We start from the raw sequence: 21,338 nt of genomic DNA on the forward strand, positions 1-21,338 counted from the left end.
GCCTCCCACCCCGTTGGACACGCCCCCTGGACGCCCGCGACTCGTAAACCGCAGGAATCAAGCAGCTCTTCTAGCTCCGCCTCCAAACTCGTTGGCCTCGCCTCCCGGTCATGAGGCTGCGCGGTTGGGCCTCGGGTCAGCGAGGCCCTCCCGGACCCGCCTTTCGTCTTGTCCGCCCCGCCTCCGTGCTGCCCTCCGTACCGCCTGATTGCATTTCTGGCCTCGCCGTGTTAGCCCCAACTGAGCGCCGGGAGCAAAGCCGTGCGAAGACCGGAGGGCGCGGGTACCTCTGCTCCCGGCCATGTCTGGCTGTCACGCTCCAGAGGGAGACTGTGGCTCGCGGCAATGCCTCGCGCAGGTAGGGGCGGGGCCGCCGGCGCCTTCTACTCCTTGGAAGCGAGGCGCCTGCGGGGCTCGGCGGCGGAAGCTAGGCGCGGGCGGGGTGGGGTTTCGGGCCGGACCCAACGGGACCCTCACGCACCGCGGTTTCCGCTCCGGGTGCTGACCTAAGGCCCCGGCTCCCGCTGAGGTCTTTGCTCCACCGGCTGGGGTTCTCTGGAGACAGGAGCTGGGCACCAAACCTTGAATAAGGAAAAATAACGGAGGAGAGCGGTATTAAGTGTGTATTTCAAAGTAACTTCTCATGAAGACAGGCGAAACGGGGAAACGTGAGGCCGCGGGTGAAACGGAGCTCAGACTGTGCGCTCTTCTGCGCCCTGGCGACCAGCCTGACATTTGGCGCGTAGTAGGTACTTCGGAAACGTCCCCGAGCCGGATCTGTTCAGTAGCTGGCACTTTTTCTCTGCGCAAGTTGCTCTTTGCCTGCTTCTGTTTAGATTGGTTGTGGGATGATCTAGGAAGGATTTTTCCTTAAGCAGAAGTCACAGGAAGATTCCACCCTCGGGCTGCACATAACTTTTCATTCACTTCTGCATGCCAAGAATTTATGGAACACCCATGTGCTCAGGGTGGTAATTAAGACAATGGCCTGGGTTCTGGAGGAGAGCTAGACCAGTAAACCATTACAAGTGAGAAGCGCTGCTGAAGAGGCTGGGAATTCCCCCTCAAATCACGACCTGATTCTTTATTCCTCCTATTATTCTTCCTTGGGGCAGAAGGTCCCAATTAAAAAGTAAAAGGTGGCAGATTTTATTAGGAAAAACTTATCAGCCAGTATCTTCTGTGAGATGAGCAAAGTCACTTGTTTTCTTCCTCTCACTTATTACAATTTACGTATTTATTCCTCTTTTCACTGCCAACTAAAAATTGTCACCCACCCGCTGCCTCCGCAAGGTTTAGGTCATTAGCCCCTGCAGTCAGCCGCTGACCTTCAGTGCACTCTTGAAAGGAGTCCAGGGAGATCAGGAATGAGGCACTCTGTGTTCTGTGAAAAACTGGCAGACTAGGCCTTCTGATAGTTAGATATTTTCAGGAGATTTTATGACCCCAATTTCTTGTATCTTCTCATATCTAGAAGAGCAGTAAGATCATTAATGGTGCCGTCTGCTCCTCATGATTAGCGAAATCCTCTGCAGAAGCATGTGCTTGATTTCAGGTATCCACCTTCCCCCAAATCACATATATACTGAACTCCCCACACCCCCGCTTCTAGCAGTTCCTCCCTCAGCGCTGAGAGGCTGTCTCCCAGGCCTCATTTTGCCCCAAATAAAATTTAACTCATGATTCACACGGTGCCTATTTTTCTTCAGTCAACATCACTTTTTTTTTTTTTGGTCTTTTTGTTGTTGTTAGTTGTTGTTGTTGTTGCTATTTCTTGGGCCGCACCCGCGGCATATGGAGGTTCCCAGGCCAGGGGTCGAATCGGAGCTGTAGCCACCGGCCTACGCCAGAGCCACAGCAACGCGGGATCGGAGCCGCGTCTGCAACCTACACCACAGCTCACGGCAATGCCAGGATACTTAACCCATTGAACAAGGCCAGGGATTGAACCTGCAACCTCTTGGTCCCGAGTTGGATTCACTTCCCCTGTGCCACGACGGGAACTCTATTTAACTTAATTATCTTCCAAATCCATCTCTGCCATCGCTCCCTTACAATTTCATTTTGAAGCTGTTTCCACAGCCTCTCTGCTGGTCTGCTCCTTTCTTGATCATCACCCTTTAGCCTCTTCTCTCTACTGCCACGTAGAAATGTTTCAAAAATAGGAGTTCCCGTCGTGGCGCAGTGGTTAACGAATCCGACTAGGAACCATGAGGTTGCGGGTTCAGTCCCTGCCCTTGCTCAGTGGGTTAACGATCCGGCGTTGCCGTGAGCTGTGGTGTAGGTTGCAGACGCGGCTCGGATCCCGAGTTGCTGTGGCTCTGGCGTAGGCCGGTGGCTACAGCTCTGATTCAACCCCTAGCCTGGGAACCTCCATATGCCGCGGGAGCGGCCCAAGAAATAGCAACAACAACAACAAAAAAGACAAAAGACAAAAAAAATAAATAAAAGTAAAATAAAATCTGATCGTGTCATCTTTTATTTAAAACTGCTCAGTGGTTATCAACCATCTAGAGCATAAAGTCCAAACTCCTATGCATAGCATGGACAATCCTTATAGTCTTTTCCCGTCCCCTCTCCATCCCACAGAACCTAATTCCAGTTCCAACTACTCAGAGTTCTCTCTGACGAAAATGCCCTTTCTCCTCTTCATCTACCTTCACACCTCATCTCCTTCATTAGAACTCAGCTCAGGGGAGTTCCTGTCATGGCTCAGCGGTAATGTACCAGACTCGTATCCATGAGGAAACGAGTTCGATCCCTGGGCTCGCTCAGAGGGTTAAGGATCCAGCGTTGCTGTGAGCTGTCATAGACGTGGCTCAGATCCCGGTTTGCTTTGACTGTGGCTGTGGTATAGGCCAGCAGCTATAGCTTCAATTCTACCCCTAGCCTGGGAACTTACATAATGCCACAGGTGCGGCCCTAAAATGACAAAAAAACAAAAATAAAAAAACTCAGCTCAGCATCCCTTCCTCTCTGAAGCCTTTCCTAACTCCTGCTTCCTTCCACCAGTAGCTTCTACTCCAATAATGCCCTGGACCATCATGTTTTCTACACTGCTTTGTCACTTCACAACTGTTAATAACTTCTTTACTAGAGTTAGAGCCCCCAAATGTAAAGATTTTATCTTACTCTTGTTTATTTCTTCAGAGCCATTAGGAATCCAGGAGAGTTTAGCTCAGGGTTTCTCATAAATTGGCAGTCAAGCCATCAGCCGGAGCTGCAGGCATCTCAAAACGTTACTGCAGCTGGGGTCTGTTTCCAAGCTCACTCACACAGTTGTTGGCAGGCTTCCGTCCCTCACATGTTATTCATCACTTGAGCTGAGTACCCTTAAAATATGGCAGCTGGATTCCTTCAGCGCAAGTGACCTGAGAGAGAGCAGCCAGGACAGAAGTGATAGTCTCTAGTAAGCTGCCATCAGAAGTGACATACTCTTGACCTCTTAAGCTGCCTTCACATAGACCAGCTGCATATAGTGTAGGATGAACTCTAAGCCAGGGTGTGAACACCAGGGTGCAGAGATCATTAAGAGCCATCCTGGAGGTCAATTACTGCAACTAGGTTGACTAGAACTGAGAGGTTCATATAAAAATGTGAAAGAAAATATTTGCAAAGTTGGGGCAAGAAAACAGAAGGACTTAAGCAGGTGGTATTTGAGCATTCAATGATTTGAGGAATGGAGCTCACTGACTAAAGTAGTGTTATTTTAGTACTAAGAGTGAAAGGTACGCTGGAGAAAAAAATTGTAGGCAAGGAGGAAAAAATAATCGGAATCCTCAAATATAAATCCCTGAGAGTTTTTACTGGACTATTACACAAGAAGAAAAATAAGGATAATGGAAAAGTGGATTTCACAATATTAATTGCATTCAATTTAAAGGACTATCTTTTATTCTGACATCATCCTACCTACTCTTTAATGTAAAAAAAAATGCACTTTTTTTGAAGACTGTGAAAATAGATGGTTAAATATGATTAATATCATAACTTGACAACCTTCTATCTGTCCCTAAAACTTAAAAAACATCAATGGAAACTACTGGTCTTGAAATTCACAAACCTGGGAATCACCGATCCAGATTATTAATCTAAGGAAACCGACACTTAGAAAGGGTCACTGACTCTCCATAGGGTACTTAGCTAGTGTGGGTCAAAGCTAAAGCCAGGCCCATTGTCTTCTGATTTCTAGTCATCCTTAACTGGTAAGAGGAATTTTTAGTTTGGTGAAGGTGGGAGGGAAAAATAGGACTTTTGGTGGAGGTGAAGTTGTAGAGAAAACCAGTCTGCACAGAGAGGAGAATGAAACAGATGTGCCGAAAGAAGCAATGACCAGAGCCAGAAAACGCTGACACCTTGCTTGTGCCTGCCTCTTGTCCCTTCCTTAGGCCAGTGTCAGGAAAAACTTAGACTGAAATGAGCAAAAGAGACTACCACGTGCCTTGAGGCTCTCTATGCACTATTTGACAGGTCTGTAAATTGTTGAATGCTGAAGGCAATGCAAGTTGTGTTACAGAGATTCAGTTTATTCCTGCGCAGTAGATCTTGTCCAGTTTTTATTTGTAAACCCAGGATTATTGATTACTTTTATGTGTATGTGTTTTGAATTCTCTTTGGACACAGTCATATCATCTTCTTGGTTTCCTCATTAATCAAAGGGTTAAATAATACCTTTGACACGTGTATATTTCATGTCTGTATGAGAGTCATCCCCCCCACCCCCGGAAAACCTCTATCTGAGAAATACATGCCTGTTTTGTTTAAATTGCAAGAAAAGGTTGGGGAGGGGATTTGAATCATTGAGGACTGTGAGCGGGTCATCTCAGTGACATTGGAGGCTGGTTTCCTCAAAATGAGTAGATTGAAAAATTGGGAAAATGATGTATTGACTCAAAAACTCTCTAGACTTTAGTGTTTTTAATATATACAAAATACTGTCAAATATTTTATCCTCACTGTACAGCACCTCCACTGTAAGAAGTTGATTGTAATCCATAGTAGTTATGTCTTTCAAAATTCTTTTTTCTACGTGAAAGCCAGACCTAACAAGAACAGACAAGTATGGAGTTTCCGCTGCAGCTTAGCCAGTTAAGGACCTGACATGTCTTTGTGAGGATGCAAGTTGGATCCCTGGCTTCGCTCAGTGGGTTAAGGATCTTGTGACCACATAGGGTCATAGAGCCACAGATGCAGCTCAGATCCGGTGTTGCCATGTCCTCAGCTGCAGCTCCGATTTGACCCCTACAACTTCCAAGTCTGGCTGTAAAAAGAAAAAAGAAAAAAAAAAAGACAAGTAATATTGACATTCAGGAGAGAACTAAATATTAACTAAATCTTTTTTTCTTGTCAATTCTTATTAAAATATATATTCTGATTTTTACTTTTCTTGCCATTCTTGCCATTAGTAAGGAATTTTACTAATTCTTGCCAATTATCTGGATAATTCAAATGACAGCATTTTTACTAAATGTATCTCTGTTGGTTCCTGCTGCTAGTGATTATTTTTCTTGAAAGTGTAATTTTGTGGGTTTGAATGATTGAGTGAAATTTTATTAACAACAGCTGCCTTATCATTATTATTCCTGTAGCATGGAGCTGGTGCTAATTGCTCTAATACCTCAGTTCTAGAAAGACAAAAGGGAAAGGGGAGGCCCTTAATAAGAGACTATTTTCTGTAATGTTTGCAACTTGCTGTGCAAAAATTGATGGTTTTAAGGAGTGGAAAACTTCAGGAGTCTTCTCATTAGCTATACTTTAATATGTAATTAAAATATCATTTATATCCCTAAAAAAGGAAATAGCAAACTATACAAGGCATGGGTAACTTTGGCTAGATAGTGTAAGGAAAGGTATAAGAAAAACCAGTGTAACTTTATTATTCATTTTAATTCAGGAATTTTCGACTCGTTAAAATGAGAAGGACACTAACATTGACTATGCACACGTTGTGCTACATCTTTATATCCGTGATATCTCATTTTAATCCTCATAATGTTCTTATTTTATGGATGAGTAAGTGGAGGCCCCAAGTCATGTAAGCAATAAATGTGTAATTGGGATTTGACTTCATGTCCATCAACTCCTCTAAGCCTGTGTTGAATCAGAACTTTATAAAATGTCAACATTCCCATGTTCTTAGTATTTTTAAGTCTATACCATCACATTAGCATTCATAATGCATATCTAAAATGAAATGTGTATGTAAAATATCAACAGTGATTTGGGGAAAACACAATTTCAGAAATCCAGTTAAGTAGCTGAAACTTCAGTCTGTTTAATAATAATCCCTCTTTGGACTCAAAGATGTTTTTGTCCCTGGTTACACAAGTGCCAGGATTTACATGGGCAAGTTTGCTTGCTGAGCTTTTCAGCACAGGGCATCTATTTCTTGTTCATTCTTACCTGGGGGTCCCATGCGCGGGCAGGGATTTTCTATTAGATACTCCATGTTGAGCACACCTGAGGTTTTATCTTGTGTTTCCAGTGACTTGCAAAATTGAAACTCAAGGTCACCAAGAGTTTTGCAAATACCTCCAGGGGAATTTTGGCTTTGGAGCCCACTCCCATCCCGGGTAGATATTCTTTTTTTTTTTTTTTGCTATTTCTTTGGGCCGCTCCCACAGCATATGGAGGTTCACGGGTCAGGGGTCGAATCGGAGCTGTAGCCACCGGCCTATGCCAGAGCCACAGCAACACGGGATCCGAGCCGCGTCTGCAACCTATACCACAGTTCACGGCAACGCCGGATCGTTAACCCACGGATCGTTAACCCACTGAGCAAGGGCAGGGACCGAACCCGCAATCTCATGGTTCCTAGTCGGATTCGTTAACCACTGCTGTTGTCAAGGTAAGGGTTGTATATCATACTGCCAAAATGGAATTCATTGTCTTTATTGTTGTTTTTGTTTTCATTCATTTTAGCTTTAAAAAGCAGGGGGAAGTGCTTTGTTCTGTGTGTGTTTTTTCCCTAAAGAATCACTAGACATATAAAAGTAAGGCTCTTATTTCAACTAGAATTATTGTATTGATCATTTGCCGTGTAGGCAAATATGGAATCATTATGCTGTACACCTTAAACTAATGTTATAGGTCAATTAAACTGCCGTATAGGTAAATAATTGACTCAATGTTATCCCAACATATATCTTCATAGATTTAGGCTTAGAAAATATTAATTTAATTATGATTGTTTTCTGACTGCTTTGTATGTTATTTTCTTGACTTTATATCCCATAACGAGTATATATTGTTTTTGTAATAAGAAAAACAAGACAGTTAACTATGAGAAAAGGACATTTTTAGAATAAGAGTAAAATTAAACCAACAAACAGAAAATGAACCAAGAACTCTCATAGTATATCCTATATATCATAACTTAATTGAATAAGATGTTTTTGTGTAAGGAAACTTTCTGGACAGACTGAAGCTTGTTCCTTTCTGTACTGGATTCTATTTTATTAAAGCCATTTCAATAGATACTTTATAGTATAATCTAGACATTTCCCCACCTTGTTCTTGCAACTTGTTTCATAGTATTGGACTGCATGGCCCTTCACTGAATAATTCCAGGTTGCCAAATAATATAGTAGATCGACTTCCCAAACATTAAAAACAAAGTGTATTTTCTTGTAATTTTCTCCCTCATGGTGCCCTCTCTATGGCAGATTTTCTTAACCTTCCTTAAATTGGTTTCTTAATAGACATGTCATCTGGAATATGGTCACTTGATAAAATAATATCTATTTTAGAAATCATCATCTTCTTTTTAAGGACAAGGAACATCCACGGTACCTGATCCCAGAGCTTTGCAAACAGTTTTACCATTTGGGCTGGGTCACTGGCACTGGAGGAGGAATCAGCTTGAAGCATGGGTACGTTTCTGGCTGATTTCATTTCTGAGAATTCTTCATATCTGATTTCATTTCTGAGAATTCTTTATGTAAGTAGACCACAGAGAGCCTAACAATGTGTTATAGCCAAAGAACAACTGATTATCAGTTTAATATGATACTGAAGGTATTTAGTTTCTAAATAGAGAAATAAATTGTTGCATAACGAAGTAGAATAAGTGTACAGATGTTGCAGACATAATAAATATTTAAGGATTTAAGAAACACAATTTCTAATCAGAATAATTTGGGAGTTCCTCTTGTGGCTCGGCAGGTTACAAACCAGACTAGTACCATGAGGATGCAGGTTCAATCCCTGGCCTCGCTCAGTGGGTTAAGGATCCAATGTTGCTGTGAGCTATGGTGCAGGTCACAGATGCAGCTCAGATCCTGCATTGCTCTGGCTGTGGTGTAGGCTGGCAGCTGCAGCTCTGTCTGATTCAACCCCTAGCCTGGGAACTTCCGTATGCCACAATTTTGGCCCTTAAAAAAAAAAAAAAGAATAATTTGGTCCTTGGAGTACCAAGGTTAAATAACATTCTGCCAGGTATGTTCATACTTCTGAAACTTTTATAGAGTCTCCTCTGGGTAGACAGGATTTGTTTCAAATTTTCACATACATATTTTCAAGTCACTTAAATAGAGATTACTAACTATCCAAAATCCTAAAAATAACATTTTATTGAGTCAAAAAAAAGATAATACACCTTCCTAAATGCATGTATCATTATTAATAGACATAGTACCTGCAGGTCCATGTTGTTCACTGGACAAAACAAGAGGTATTAGACTTGAAACAGAAGGAATGAATAGTATTTAATTGTTCATTAGACTTATTCAGCGTCTTTAAGAGGATGAAGAAATAAGTAACCTACTACTAATGAAAATAAAGATTGTGGAATTGCATTCTCTTTAAGTGTTTCTGGAACAGGATCAAAGTTTTTCCTCCTAAAAAGTTTCAGGAATGTTATTGTCTGGAGGCTGAATGTTAAACTGTGTAACTTGATTTACTTCTTTATCCTAACCCACTTTCTTTAACAAAACTGGATTACTACAATATTTATGTAATATTGAATATATGAAGTAATGCCCCCACAAGGAGGCTGCAGTGTTTAGAAAAGAATGGAATGTAAAATGTAGTCAGAATATTTTGAACAAAAGGGACTGTATGGCACACCACAAGATGATGCTATTGAAATGTTAATTACCCGGGAACTCATGAAATGTTAATTAAACTAAGGGAAACAACAGGAGGGGCCGAAGTCAACAACTGTCACAGTTACATGTGTAGGGAGGCTCTCAGTCTGGAAAGATCCTGTTCCGCGTGGTACATGGTACATCCATCAATGCGTCCTCTCTTAGCATCAACCCAGTGCTAATGTGCCAATCAGCATTTTGCAGGTTTTCAGATTATTTTGCCAAAACCTTCAACTTGACCTGTCCACAACAAAGTCCTATGATAACAATATATGTTGCTGTTTCATTGATTCATTTAGGAGTTGAGTCCTAGCAATTTGGTTTCTCAGCTGCTTTATTTACAGTACATCATAGTCTAAACATTGCCTTTAGTCAACTGCTTTTTATTTGTATGTGCAGAAATAGTTTGTGTATGTACAAAACAGAGCTTTCTACCAAACTGAGAATAAACTTCTTTTTTTTTTTTTGTCTTTTTGCTATCTCTTGGGCCGCTTCCGCGGCATATGGAGGTTCCCAGGCTAGGGGTCGAATTGGAGCTGAAGCCACCAGCCTATGCCAGAGCCCACAGCAACGCGGGATCCGAGCTGCGTCTGCAACCTACACCGCAGCTCACGGCAACGCCGGATCGTTAACCCACTGAGCAAGGGCAGGGACCGAACCCGCAACCTCATGGTTTCTAGTGGGATTCGTTAACCACTGTGCCACAATGGGAACTCCCAGAATAAACTTTTCTAACTGGCTCTTTAAAGAAACAGCAAAATTAAAAATAGAGTGCACGTTAGGGGCCACTGCAGATCTTAAGAGGGAATTTTTTTGATCATAATGACGTAAGATATATGAAATTTGTGTAGAACTAAAATGTGGAACCGTGTACTAAAATTGTGTATGGTCACCCTAAACTATTCACTGGCACATTTTAAAATTAAATGGTTTTATAACACTACAGTCGGTTTATAGGGAAATTGCATCATATTTGTAGAATGCTTTTCTATAGATTCTTAATTGGCAAGGAGCGCCTCCTGGAGGTCACAGGTGAAAACAGCCACAATTTTATGGCGCTGTACTTGGGAGTCTTACTGAATGTGTGCCTTTATCATCAGTATTATTCTCATGTTAGTGAAGGTTTGGTTTTCTTTGTCTGACGCTTGGAGCAAATAAATTTGGAATGAAGTACAAACCCAACAGATGATGTTTCCAGAATAATGCTGACAATAAGCCTTTAGGGGATATGAAATTATTTCCTGATTCCTAGGTTTGGCTGCTGTCAGTCCAGCTTCTGCTGCTGGTGTATGATGCCAAAAGAGGTATATAATAAGAGACATCCTATCACCCATAAATAGCTAAATCAGAAGGAAGAAATGGAGAACCAAAAAAAATAGCAGTAAACAAGGCAATCCAGGATATTCAGCAGCCACTGTGTTCAGGCTGGGTTCCTACCTTCCAAGTGTAGCATTTCCTGTTTTCACAGTGTAATATTGTTATGTGTCAGATACACTAAACTTGTTTATGCTATTAGAATTAAAATGAATAAACCCTGATTGTATATAAGATAATTGAGGCATAGTAAGATTTAAAGGATTTTTTTTTTTTAAGATAGAGAGTAAATAAAAATAGAAGTAGTTCATGGATGTGTTATGGACTCTCAGGTTTCACTCTCCACATAGTGAAAGAGCAAGAGGTATGGAGAAAATAAATTCCCAAACTTAATACTTTGAAATGCAAAATGCTTTTTGTTTGTGGCTTACAGTGCCAAGTAAATACCTCACTTATAGTCTTTGCCTTGCTTCTGTCCTAAAATAAAGCTCTGTCACCTTTCTCTTTTTATGCAGGTGTCTCCCTCTTTGTAGCTGTAAATATATTTTTCCTAAAACCTAGTTAGCTAATTTTTAATTAAAGTCGATCAAAGTCTAAACTAATTTCCATTTTACAAAGGCAGTAATTAAGAACAGATTGAGCATGCCAAATCACTTGAACAAACAGAATAAAAGCCCTGGATTTCCCCGCTTTTTAGATGGAGTTTATTTACCAGCAGACTATTTTGAACTTTATTTGGGTCTGTTCCCAGGACTGCGTAAATATCTCCCCGCAGGAGAGGACCTACGAGTTCATTTACCAGCAGAGGTGATTGAACATACCTACCATACACGGTTCTAGAGTCTCTTTCTTGTTGCAGGACAAAGATTTGGATCCCTGCTATTTGTCTGTAAGGGGGCCCTTTTAACAGCATGATCCTTACACATTCCCACGGGTTCCAGAGGAATGCCACTTTGTGGTTTTTCTTATGCAACAGAGTTCTAAAGCAATAGATACTTTGTGAAAAAGAATGCTTGGACATAGCTTACCCTGCTCTGAATTTCACTCCCATTATCAGGCATTTATTTTCTAGACCTTAATGTACAAGTACACCCTCAAAAGGAACTTTCTTGCATTTTTGTCATTTCCAGGTATAGGTTTATTAGTAGCCCCAGCTCCAACAGCTTGATGCAATATGGGTAGTCCTCTTCGTTTTCACTGGGAAACAGTTAATATTTATTCAGTGTCCCTATGGCCTCACCTCAGTGGCAGAAGCTGGAATGTGCAGGTGCTGGTTTTTCCTTGGTTTTGCATTATGTGGCAGCTTTTTTGGCAGCAACTGAAACTGTGAAATGAGCCAAAGGATCTTTGTTGAGGATGAAAAGAATTTAGAGAAGATTTTGAAATTAATTTCCAAATTCTATCTGAAAGCACCTTGTGGTAAATGGCATTGCTGTAGCATCTCCCTTAGCACAAAATACTGTGAAACAGAGAGATTGTCAGATATGGCCATGCCTTTTATATTTTTTACTTTCTGCAGTTGTTTTAGCTTTGTTTCCAAATATTGTTGAAGTGTTTTCCAATTAAAGAAGCATACTATTCCATTCCAAAAGTAGCCCAGTGTTAATGCTGTAATTTAATTAACTGTCCAGCAGAGGTCTCTGAACTTCATATTTTGTAGTACCATCCATGCAAGACAGAGATCTACACCTAGTGAGACTATTTCCCCAATTAGATTTTAGAATAACTGTGTTCCATGTATTGTAAGATAAACTGCATATTCATGCTTAAAGATGCTTGTGTTTTCAGATTTTTATTTCCCCTAGTTAGATAAAAGCCATGGATTTCACACCTTCAAAAGAAAGAAATATATATGAAAATGTAGGAGGCAGAAGCAACTCTCAGCATTTTACTGTGTCACCAGCATTATAAAGACATTAAAGTCACTTGGTATTCTTTCTGTAAAGCCTGTATCGATTAAGTAAAGCGGCTATTCGTATGACTTTGATTTACAAAGATCACTAATGATGGACTGCAACAATGTACTTTTCTTTGTGCAAAAGCAGACCATTAGAGTTAAATAAATGCCAATTTGTATATTTTGTGTTTCCAGCAATGAAATCTACATTGCTCCTTCAGGAGTACAAAAGGAACGGATTCAGGTACAGTAAAGGGGTGCTTCTTAAACCCAAATGCCTGTTCTTCTTTACTTGATTAATATTTTGTGAAATGGAATTAATATTAAAAGAAATGTTAGTTTCGAAGGAAGGGGTTATATTCTGATAATTTAAATAACTAATCAACAAACATTTGTTAAGTAACTTAAATTTTTTTAAAGTGGTAAGGACCTGCATGCAACAAGGTGTTTTGAATTCTCATTCAGCCTCTAGAGGGCAAAAGTGAATAGTGCAATCTTAAGTCATAATTAAAAATGAGTATAACTTGGCAGCACTATCACTCCACCTTCATCAGGCTGATAGGGTACTCAGGTTGGTGGTGTCAAAATGATTCATATTTAATAATAGCAAAGCTCCTTCGATTTAAAATTGTAAAACTTGGAGTCCCCCTTGTGGTGCAGCAGAAATGAATCCAACTAGGATCCATTAGGATGCGGGTTTGATCCCCTAAATAAACAGCTAGTGAGTATTGGGGCCAGAATTCAAACTCAGAATAGTGTGACTCCACTGTGCGTCGGGGATCAGGGATTGTCGTGAGCTGTGGTGTAGGTCTCAGGCGTAGTTCGGATCCCATGTGGCTGTGGCTGTGGCTGTGGCTGTGGCATAGGCTAGCAGCTGTGCTCCAATTCAACCCTGAGCCTGGGAATTCCATATGCCATAGGTGGGGGCCCTAAAAAAAAAAGAAAAGAAAGAAAAATTGTAAAACTTTATTTCAAAATTTTGAGGAGACCAATTTGCTAGAATAATACCCAGCATCTAGTTAAAACAAGCACATAATACTTAACCTCTAAGACCTAATGCTTAATTAATAAAATGTTTATATTGTAGTTTGTAATAAACTCTGGCAAATGAAAGTTACAGGTTAGAGATACACATGTTTTACTAAGAAAAATGTGTGGATCTATGTAATTCCTAAGAATTTTAAAAATAATGTACTTTGTTGAGATGAACATTTCTGAGTACCAGTTAAATTTCTCAAGGGATAAAAAAATTTTACTCTGTATTTTTCTTCTTATATTATGAAATGTGAGAAAAACTGTAATACCCATCTTAGAATGATGATTCTCTCTGAAGTACAGTTGTGAAATTACAGGGCAAAGTTGAGAACCTAAACTAGTGAAATGATATCAACATCACTACATGCATATTTAATTTTCCATATCAGTTTTTACTTCCTATCCTAAAGGTCAACTTTTAAAAACTTTCTTGAGAATATTTTTACTAGTAAAAAACATTTTTTTGGAGTTCCTGTCATGGCTCAAGGGAAACGAATCCGACTAGGAACCATAAGGTTGCAGGTTTGATCCCTGGCCTCGCTGCGTGGGTTAAGGATCCAGCGTTGCCATGAGCTGTGGTGTGGGTCTCAGACACAGCTCAGATCTAGCATTGCTGTGGCTGTGGTGTAGGCCAGAGGCTACAGCTCCAATTTGACCCCTAGCTAGGGAACCTCCATATGCTATGGGTGCGGCCCTAAAAAGCCAAAAAAAAATTTTTTTTTAATTTCTCAAAATAGCTAAAATTTTTTGAGAAACTGATTACATGAATATGTAAAACATGAGTTAAATATGTGTATATGTATTAACACTGTATATATACAAGAAAGAGGATATTTCTAATTGATACTGTATTAGCCCTCCTCTTTGTCTCCTTCCCTCTCTACATAGCCTGAAGATATGTTTGTGTGTGACATCGATGAACAGGACATAAGTGGACCTCCACCGCATAAGAACCTGAAGAAAAGCCAGTGTACGCCCCTTTTCATGAATGCTTACACAATGAGAGGTAGGCAGAAAATGTATTCAACCTAATGAATATTGCAGAGTAGGCTCCCCTAGAGAATGGCAATTATCGTTGTAGTTAAGATTTCTTAAGTACCTACAGTGTGTAAGAACTTTCACTATATTGACGTCTTCAGTCCTCACATCAGCCTATGTGGAGGGCCCATTATTTTTCCATTTTACGTGTGAGAGGATAGAGGTTCTGGGAAGATGTCCCCAAAATAAACAGCGAGTGAGTACTGGGGCCGGAATTCCAACTTAGAATAGTGTGACTCCACTATATCGTCCAAGTAACCACCTAAATATTCTATTTACAATCCAATTCCCACTCCTAGAGTTATACTTCTGGCAGCTTGTAGTAGAAATTAATCAGGATACAAATGAGGGAAAATCATGGCCTTTTCTTCCCTTTAGTGGGAGTGGTCCTCTCTTTTTTGAAATATTTACTGTATGATAAAAGCAGGACACCTATCTTAATTCCCAAATATTGTGCTGGAAAACCAGCCCGGAAAGGTTGAACCCAGAGGCAATGTAAAAATAGAAAAGTATAACTGAAGTACTGGCTCAAGCATAGCAGTGAAGCATGAGGATCACACTTTAATATAGCCCCTGAATAGAATCAGTATCACGTAATCATGCCATGTTCGGTTCCCGGTTTATCATCAGCTACTCCTGAAAGGATACAACTTCAGCAACAGATTCTAACAGTTGCAAAAATAGCCATTACTAAATTTTATAGCATACAAATTCTTTTTTATTTTTTTATTTTTATTTATTTTTTTGTCTTTTTGCCTTTTCTAGGGCCGCTTCCCGTGGCATATGGAGGTTCCCAGGCCAGGGGTCCAATCAGAGCTGTAGCCACCGGCTTATGCCAGAGACACAGCAACGCAGGATCCACACTGCAGCTCACGGCAATGCCGGATCCCTAACCCACTGAGCAAGGGCAGGGACCGAACCCACAACCTCATGGTTCCTAGTCGGATTCGTTAACCACTGTGCCACGACGGGAACTCCTGCAAATTCTTTTTTAGATAAATCCATTGCATCTATATCTTCTAATGCCTACCCTCCCTCATGCTGCCGAGATGTGGCCTACACTGTGAAGCCTAACTTGGTGATTAAGGGTCAGATGAACTGGGCTCAAATCTAAGCTCTGCAGCTACTGTCTGTGAATAAACAAGTTACTTAACATCCCTGGGTCTCCATGTCCCTGACCATTAAATGGGGGGAATGGTCATTGTGATGATGCTAAGAGGTAACATCCGTAAAGGGGATTTGCCCAGCGCCTGGCACATAGGAATCCCTAAGTAAGTGGTAGTCGTATGATGATTACGATCTTCATATTATTATTGCTGTTCGCACACCAGCTAAAAGGTATTGATTGAGAACGTACCAAGTGTTGTACGTTGTCCTGATGCTGGATAAAGTTGTCTTCTTCCTGACTCCTCCATTACTATTTCTCTTTTCTACCTCCCCACCTCTTCTCCTCTCCTTTGCCACCTTCTTAGTCCATGCCAAGGAAAACAAGTCTGTAACCATGTACAAATGTGTGTGTTTATGGAGATATGTATATTCCCCCCGCCCCCCCGCTTTACAAGGTGTGACTTAGTATTCACTGAGCAGTGACTGTCTTCTTCCTCCAGGAGCAGGTGCTGTGATTCACACCCACTCTAAAGCTGCTGTCATGGCCACCCTTCTCTTCCCAGGAAGGGAGTTTAAAATTACACATCAAGAGATGATCAAAGGAATAAAGAAATGTACCTCGGGAGGGTATTACAGGTATTTCCCCCTGTTTGGGGCTTAAATAATTTACAAAGTAGTCTTCCTTCTCGTGCTAAACAGGATGCTGACCTTTGGACGCACTGAATGAGATGTTGGGGATCTGTGTTAGATCGTGCTCACTTGGTACCGTACTTCCAGATGTGCTCTCGGTGACACACATCAGTTGCCTGTCTCCTCCTCACCACCCCCAACCCAGCCTTGGCAAAGTAGTGCCAGCGTGAACAAGGACATGATTGTCAGAGTAAAATGAAAGACCTTGGCTGAGATTTCTACAGAGAAGGGAGGATGGTGTCTTCCCTTCAGGAGAGAAGTGCCGCTCTCCTGCCCTTCTGAACTTCATCCTCAGGAGGTTTTAGCTCTGACTAAAGCTTATACCTCATTTCGATTTAATTTTGTATTTCTGGAATATTTTCATTTTTTAAAAAGTTTTATAATTAAGTAGCTCCCTGTACTTTTATTATTTTTCAGTGAAGAAAGTGACGTAGTTTAGAACAGAGGCCTTCAAGATAAAATGAACAAAATCCACCAGCCCACAAAAATATAGCAATTATTCATCAATCTGGAATACGGGGATATGAAGAAACATGTTCCTGGTGTCCAGGGACAAGCTCGGCATTTCGTTCGAACATACTGGCATGCTTTTTTGTTCTTTGGCCGCACCCACAGCATGCAGAAGTTCCCAAACCAGGGATCAAACCTGAACCATAGAAGTGAGTGATAATGCCGGATACTTAATCCACTAGGCCACCAGGGAACTCCTGTACTGGCATTCCTGTCCCTGAGCCTTCACCCTTCTAAATTTCCTGAAGGGCCTGAATCCACTCTGCCATGTTGAGAGGAAAAGGGTGCTTATCTTTCTAAAGTGTTCTTACAGCAGTATCTTACCGCATGTAAGAAAATGTATGTATTTAAACTAGTGTGCCGAGAAATTAATTTGATTTTAGTTAATATTTGTTGTGTGCCTAAAAGCATTCCTCAGCACTGGGAAACACCTGTTTACAAAAGTTAAATATTTAAATTATGAGCATGTACATACTAACAAAAGCATAGCTTCATATTGCCTTTTCCATATCTGGGTATTGAAGGAGAGGCACTATGTGTGCTATCAATTTCAATGGCATTTGATTGCTTTGGTGAAGAAATAAAAATAGGTCAGGAGAACACATGAAAGGGTGGGTAGAGGAATAGAGCACAATAGAGAGCCTTTGGAAAAAGAATGACATGAATGAAAAGAAAAGATGCCATTTGTTATGATGACATATACATTTTATATATTTTGAATGTTTCGGATTTTGAAGAGTACAAAGTTTTTGAGATACGTTTGCAATTCTATTTGAGCCTGGCTGGGAAATTAGCAACAGAGTCATTATCACAGCTCAGGGGCAGTGATATTGCATCAGTATTGGGGGAGAATCCTGAGTGTCTAGTCAAAAGAAGGGCCAATGAAGGCTGGATGAAGTAAGAAAGGACAGGATTTTTACATTTTCTACTCTACTTTTTAAATTTTTAAGTCCACTTTTAAAAACACCAAAACAGAAAACTTTCCAATTCCTAATTTTTATTGGGGGAGGAGGTTACCATGTTTAAATATAATTAATTGTCCTACCTTTTGGAAGCAATATGCCCATGGTAGAGTGAAAAGAATGCTGTTTGATGCTCAAGGGACTGTCCTGGCTTTGTTCCTGTAAAGTGGGTAGATTGGATTAGATTAGCTCGCAGGTCTTATTTTGCTGTGGGGTTATTTAGCACTTGTTATTTAGCACCTATATTCTGACTGTTCAGTATATGGTAGAGGACAGTGTAAGTTTGTGGTTCTCTTGGCCAATATCAGAAAAGATTTGAGACTAGCAATTTATTCCTTCCACATTTAAGGATATTTTATAATTACCTCTACTTTACATTAAGTGATAAAATGTGCAGCCTCATACTGTTAATAATGGTTGGCCAAGTTCTTTATCCCATGACAGCTACATAGCCTGTACCTTCCTTAAATAGTAATTTCTGATAATATACAGCTAGAATGTATTTTGGTTAAGTTTAGCCATTATAAAGGTGGTGAAATGAAAAAGCAGATGTTACATTAACAAGGCAAGAGAAATTCATGTAAAAAGGAAAACATGTCTGAATTTTGATTGGTTATAAATGACCTCAAAAATGGACTAAATTTTACCAGTGACTAGGTATTTGCTGAATTACTATTACACAAACAAAATGAAAAATGCATATTTTGACTTCATCACATGTACTTACTAAAAATAAGGTAGAAGAAGTTCTATGTTACAGATTTGAGAGTATTCTGAAAATATTATCATACCTTTAATAGTTAGCTCCAGAAGGTCTTTGCCATTCCAGGGCCACCAACCACACCTGTATTTATATATCTGCCTATCCAAGACACTGTTGGGTCCTACAGAGAGAGCATAAAATGATTTTATATCATTGGGAAATTTCTGCTTTAGTAAGTAGCTCAGTTGTTAATCCGTCCTACGCTTCTAATTCTGAGATTTATCATTTTCTCATCTCCTGTTAAAAAACACCATGATTCTCTATGCTTCAAGGAAATACTTGTATGATCTTGATAATTTCTTTGTTAGGTTGTGGTATCCTGCACAAATTTCTGCCACTTATACTTAGGATTAGAACAATGCCTGCCAAATTCCCAAGGCGTCTTTTGTTACAGATATTGATGCAAGATACACAGAATAACATGCAACATCTTGTTCATAAATTGGAGTGGCTTTTTAGATATAAAGAGAACGTCCCACTGGTTACTTGAAAAAAATTGTAAGTTTTATGTATGAACACCGTTATTGTCTTGCAGATATGATGACATGTTAGTAGTCCCCATTATTGAGAACACACCTGAGGAGAAGGACCTCAAGGAGAGAATGGCCAGGGCAATGAATGAATACCCAGACTCCTGCGCCGTGCTAGTCAGACGGCACGGAGTCTACGTCTGGGGAGAGACGTGGGAGAAGGCCAAAACCATGTAAGTGTCAACCAAAGACCGTCGAGAACAAGTCGCCACATTCTAAACGTAAGAGGGATCGAAATAGGATTTTCTTATTTAAAATGAAGTATGATTTTTGTGTGGGTGTGTCGCTGGTCAAAATGGTTTACATTTAAATAGTTTATCATTCTTATTTCTAGAGATTTTATTTGCATTATGTATTCTTTTGTGAAGAAATATTTTTCGGGTGAGCTGTTATTTGGCAAGGCACTATGCTCTGATACAAAGGAGGAGATACAGATCTTGGTTCTCCGAGTTGAAGGCTTGAATAAAGCTAACCCATGTTATACAATGATTTGCTACATTTATTTCAAGAAAGTGGCCAATAGTTAAAAGATAAAAATCTAAATTTATATAGGTAGTATGTTTTAAACTCCCTTTTATTTTCTGAGACGTATATGACATGATGGCGTGATTCAATGATTCCATGTTTTAATGTTTAAAATAAAAACTGTGCCTAGAACTGAGAAAAAAAAATGGGCAAGGAACAGGGTTAACTTGGATGCAGAGGAAAGATACGATTATTAGGATTGGAGAACTCTGTTTCACTACTTTTGGTTCTTTTTGCTTTTTCTTTTACAGGTGTGAGTGTTACGACTATTTGTTCGATGTTGCCGTATCAATGAAGAAAGTAGGACTGGACCCTACACAGCTTCCTGTTGGAGAAAATGGAATTGTCTAAGCCAAGTGGAAGTTTATGATATACAGAGACAAAGCTTAATTATTACTTAAATGACATGGCTTTTTTAAACAAACTGAAAATTTCCATGAAGCTATTGTTTGTCACTAAATATTGCACAGACACTGGATTTTATTTGCTTATATTCTTGTAATTTTAAATGACAATACAATGGGATAAAATTTTTATAATGAATGTTTTATGTTCATTTCTAAATCCCTTAATAGCAAAATATTTTCTTTTAGTTAATTTTTTATATATTCTCCCAGAGGATTCCTCTTATGCTTTAAAGGTATTTGTGATAAAGAAATTCATTGGAAAACACCAGGCACTCATTTTTTTTTTCAATTATACTGATTTTCTTTAAGTTTATATGATTTTTATTTTTTTCCATTATAGTTGATTTACAGTATTCTGTCAATTTCTACTGTACAGCAAAGTGAGCCAGTCACACACATATTTATATTCTTTTTCTCACATTATCCTCCATCATGCTCCATCACAAGTGACTAGATATAGTTCCCTGTGCTCTACAGCAGGATCTCATTGCTTATCCTCTTCAAATGCAATGGTTTGCATCTATTAACCCCAAACTCCCAGTGCATTCCAACCCCTCCCCCTTGGCAACCACAGGTCTTTTCTCCAAGTCCACAAGTTTCTTTTCTCTGGAAAGGTTCATTTTATATTGGGATCAGTTGTGAAATTCAAACCAGGTGATACTAACTCAAACTCTCCTGGCCAGATAAACCCTGACCATCCAATGATGTAATCAGAAAGTGCTTTTTTTAAAAATGTAGGCAAAAGCAACATCATCTTGATGATAAGGTTTTATTTGGTTAATGCTTTTATTTAACTGGGGGAGAAAAAAATGCACCATCTCCAAAGTCAGTCTCATACCCCTCCGCCTCAGTTTATCATCTTCTAGTGTTGGAGTTTTCTTTCACTCCAGCAATTCTTCAGCCGCATCCAGACCTCCCATCGCTTGACCTTACCATTTGTCATTGTCTATGAACCTTTTCATGTCCTGGCTTCTTCCCTTAGGTAGCATAGATGATGGCCAGCACTTGATGGCAAACATCCTAACCCCCTGGTATCTTGCCCCCTCCATCATACTCACCCGGCAAACCCCTCAGGCCCTGTGAGCCACTTACTTGGCACTTGTACCCAAGCAGAAGGCCTGATGGGAGAAATTGCACAACTGTGTTGACTGATCTCACTGCAGATTTATGACCACACATCTCAGGTGGGCACTTGATGCTGCCAAACAAATCCACTACAGTTCCCTCGTAAGTTTATTTCCCCACCTGGCGTCCATTTCTCCTCACAGCCTTGCTTACCTGCCATCTAATATCCGACATTCTTCCTGCTACCATTTCTCAGAAGATAACCTCCTCTCATACTTTTTAGAGATAAATAGATTTATTCCAAAGAGAACTAACTTATCTTCCCGTTTCATGTTTCCACCAACCTTCCTGGCTCCAGCCCTCTTTGGCACTTTCCTTCTACTGAATTTTAAGGTCAGTTCTTCCCCTT

The 21,338-nt window shown here is 40.2% G+C and overlaps 1 protein-coding gene across 3 annotated transcripts; it reads left to right on the plus strand.

Moving 5' to 3' along the window:
- The first annotated feature begins 99 nt into the window (after positions 1 to 99).
- Positions 100 to 20,000, plus strand: APIP (APAF1 interacting protein). Of its 3 annotated transcripts, none has more exons than XM_047776010.1 (7): positions 100 to 358; positions 7,771 to 7,871; positions 12,493 to 12,541; positions 14,221 to 14,338; positions 15,978 to 16,113; positions 18,938 to 19,105; positions 19,709 to 20,000. In XM_047776010.1, exons 1-7 carry the CDS (start codon positions 302 to 304, stop codon positions 19,806 to 19,808), a joined length of 729 nt encoding a protein of 242 aa, XP_047631966.1. In that variant the 5' UTR covers positions 100 to 301; the 3' UTR covers positions 19,809 to 20,000. The 3 variants fall into 3 exon arrangements, with proteins under 3 accessions (XP_047631966.1, XP_047631968.1, XP_047631967.1); XM_047776012.1 differs by having other exon boundaries at positions 181 to 358; positions 18,938 to 19,153; positions 19,709 to 19,753; XM_047776011.1 differs by lacking the exon at positions 12,493 to 12,541 and having other exon boundaries at positions 216 to 358.
- The last annotated feature ends 1,338 nt before the right edge of the window (positions 20,001 to 21,338 follow it).

This window comes from Phacochoerus africanus, chromosome 4, assembly GCF_016906955.1.
Source record: "Phacochoerus africanus isolate WHEZ1 chromosome 4, ROS_Pafr_v1, whole genome shotgun sequence".
Taxonomy (NCBI): domain Eukaryota; kingdom Metazoa; phylum Chordata; class Mammalia; order Artiodactyla; family Suidae; genus Phacochoerus; species Phacochoerus africanus.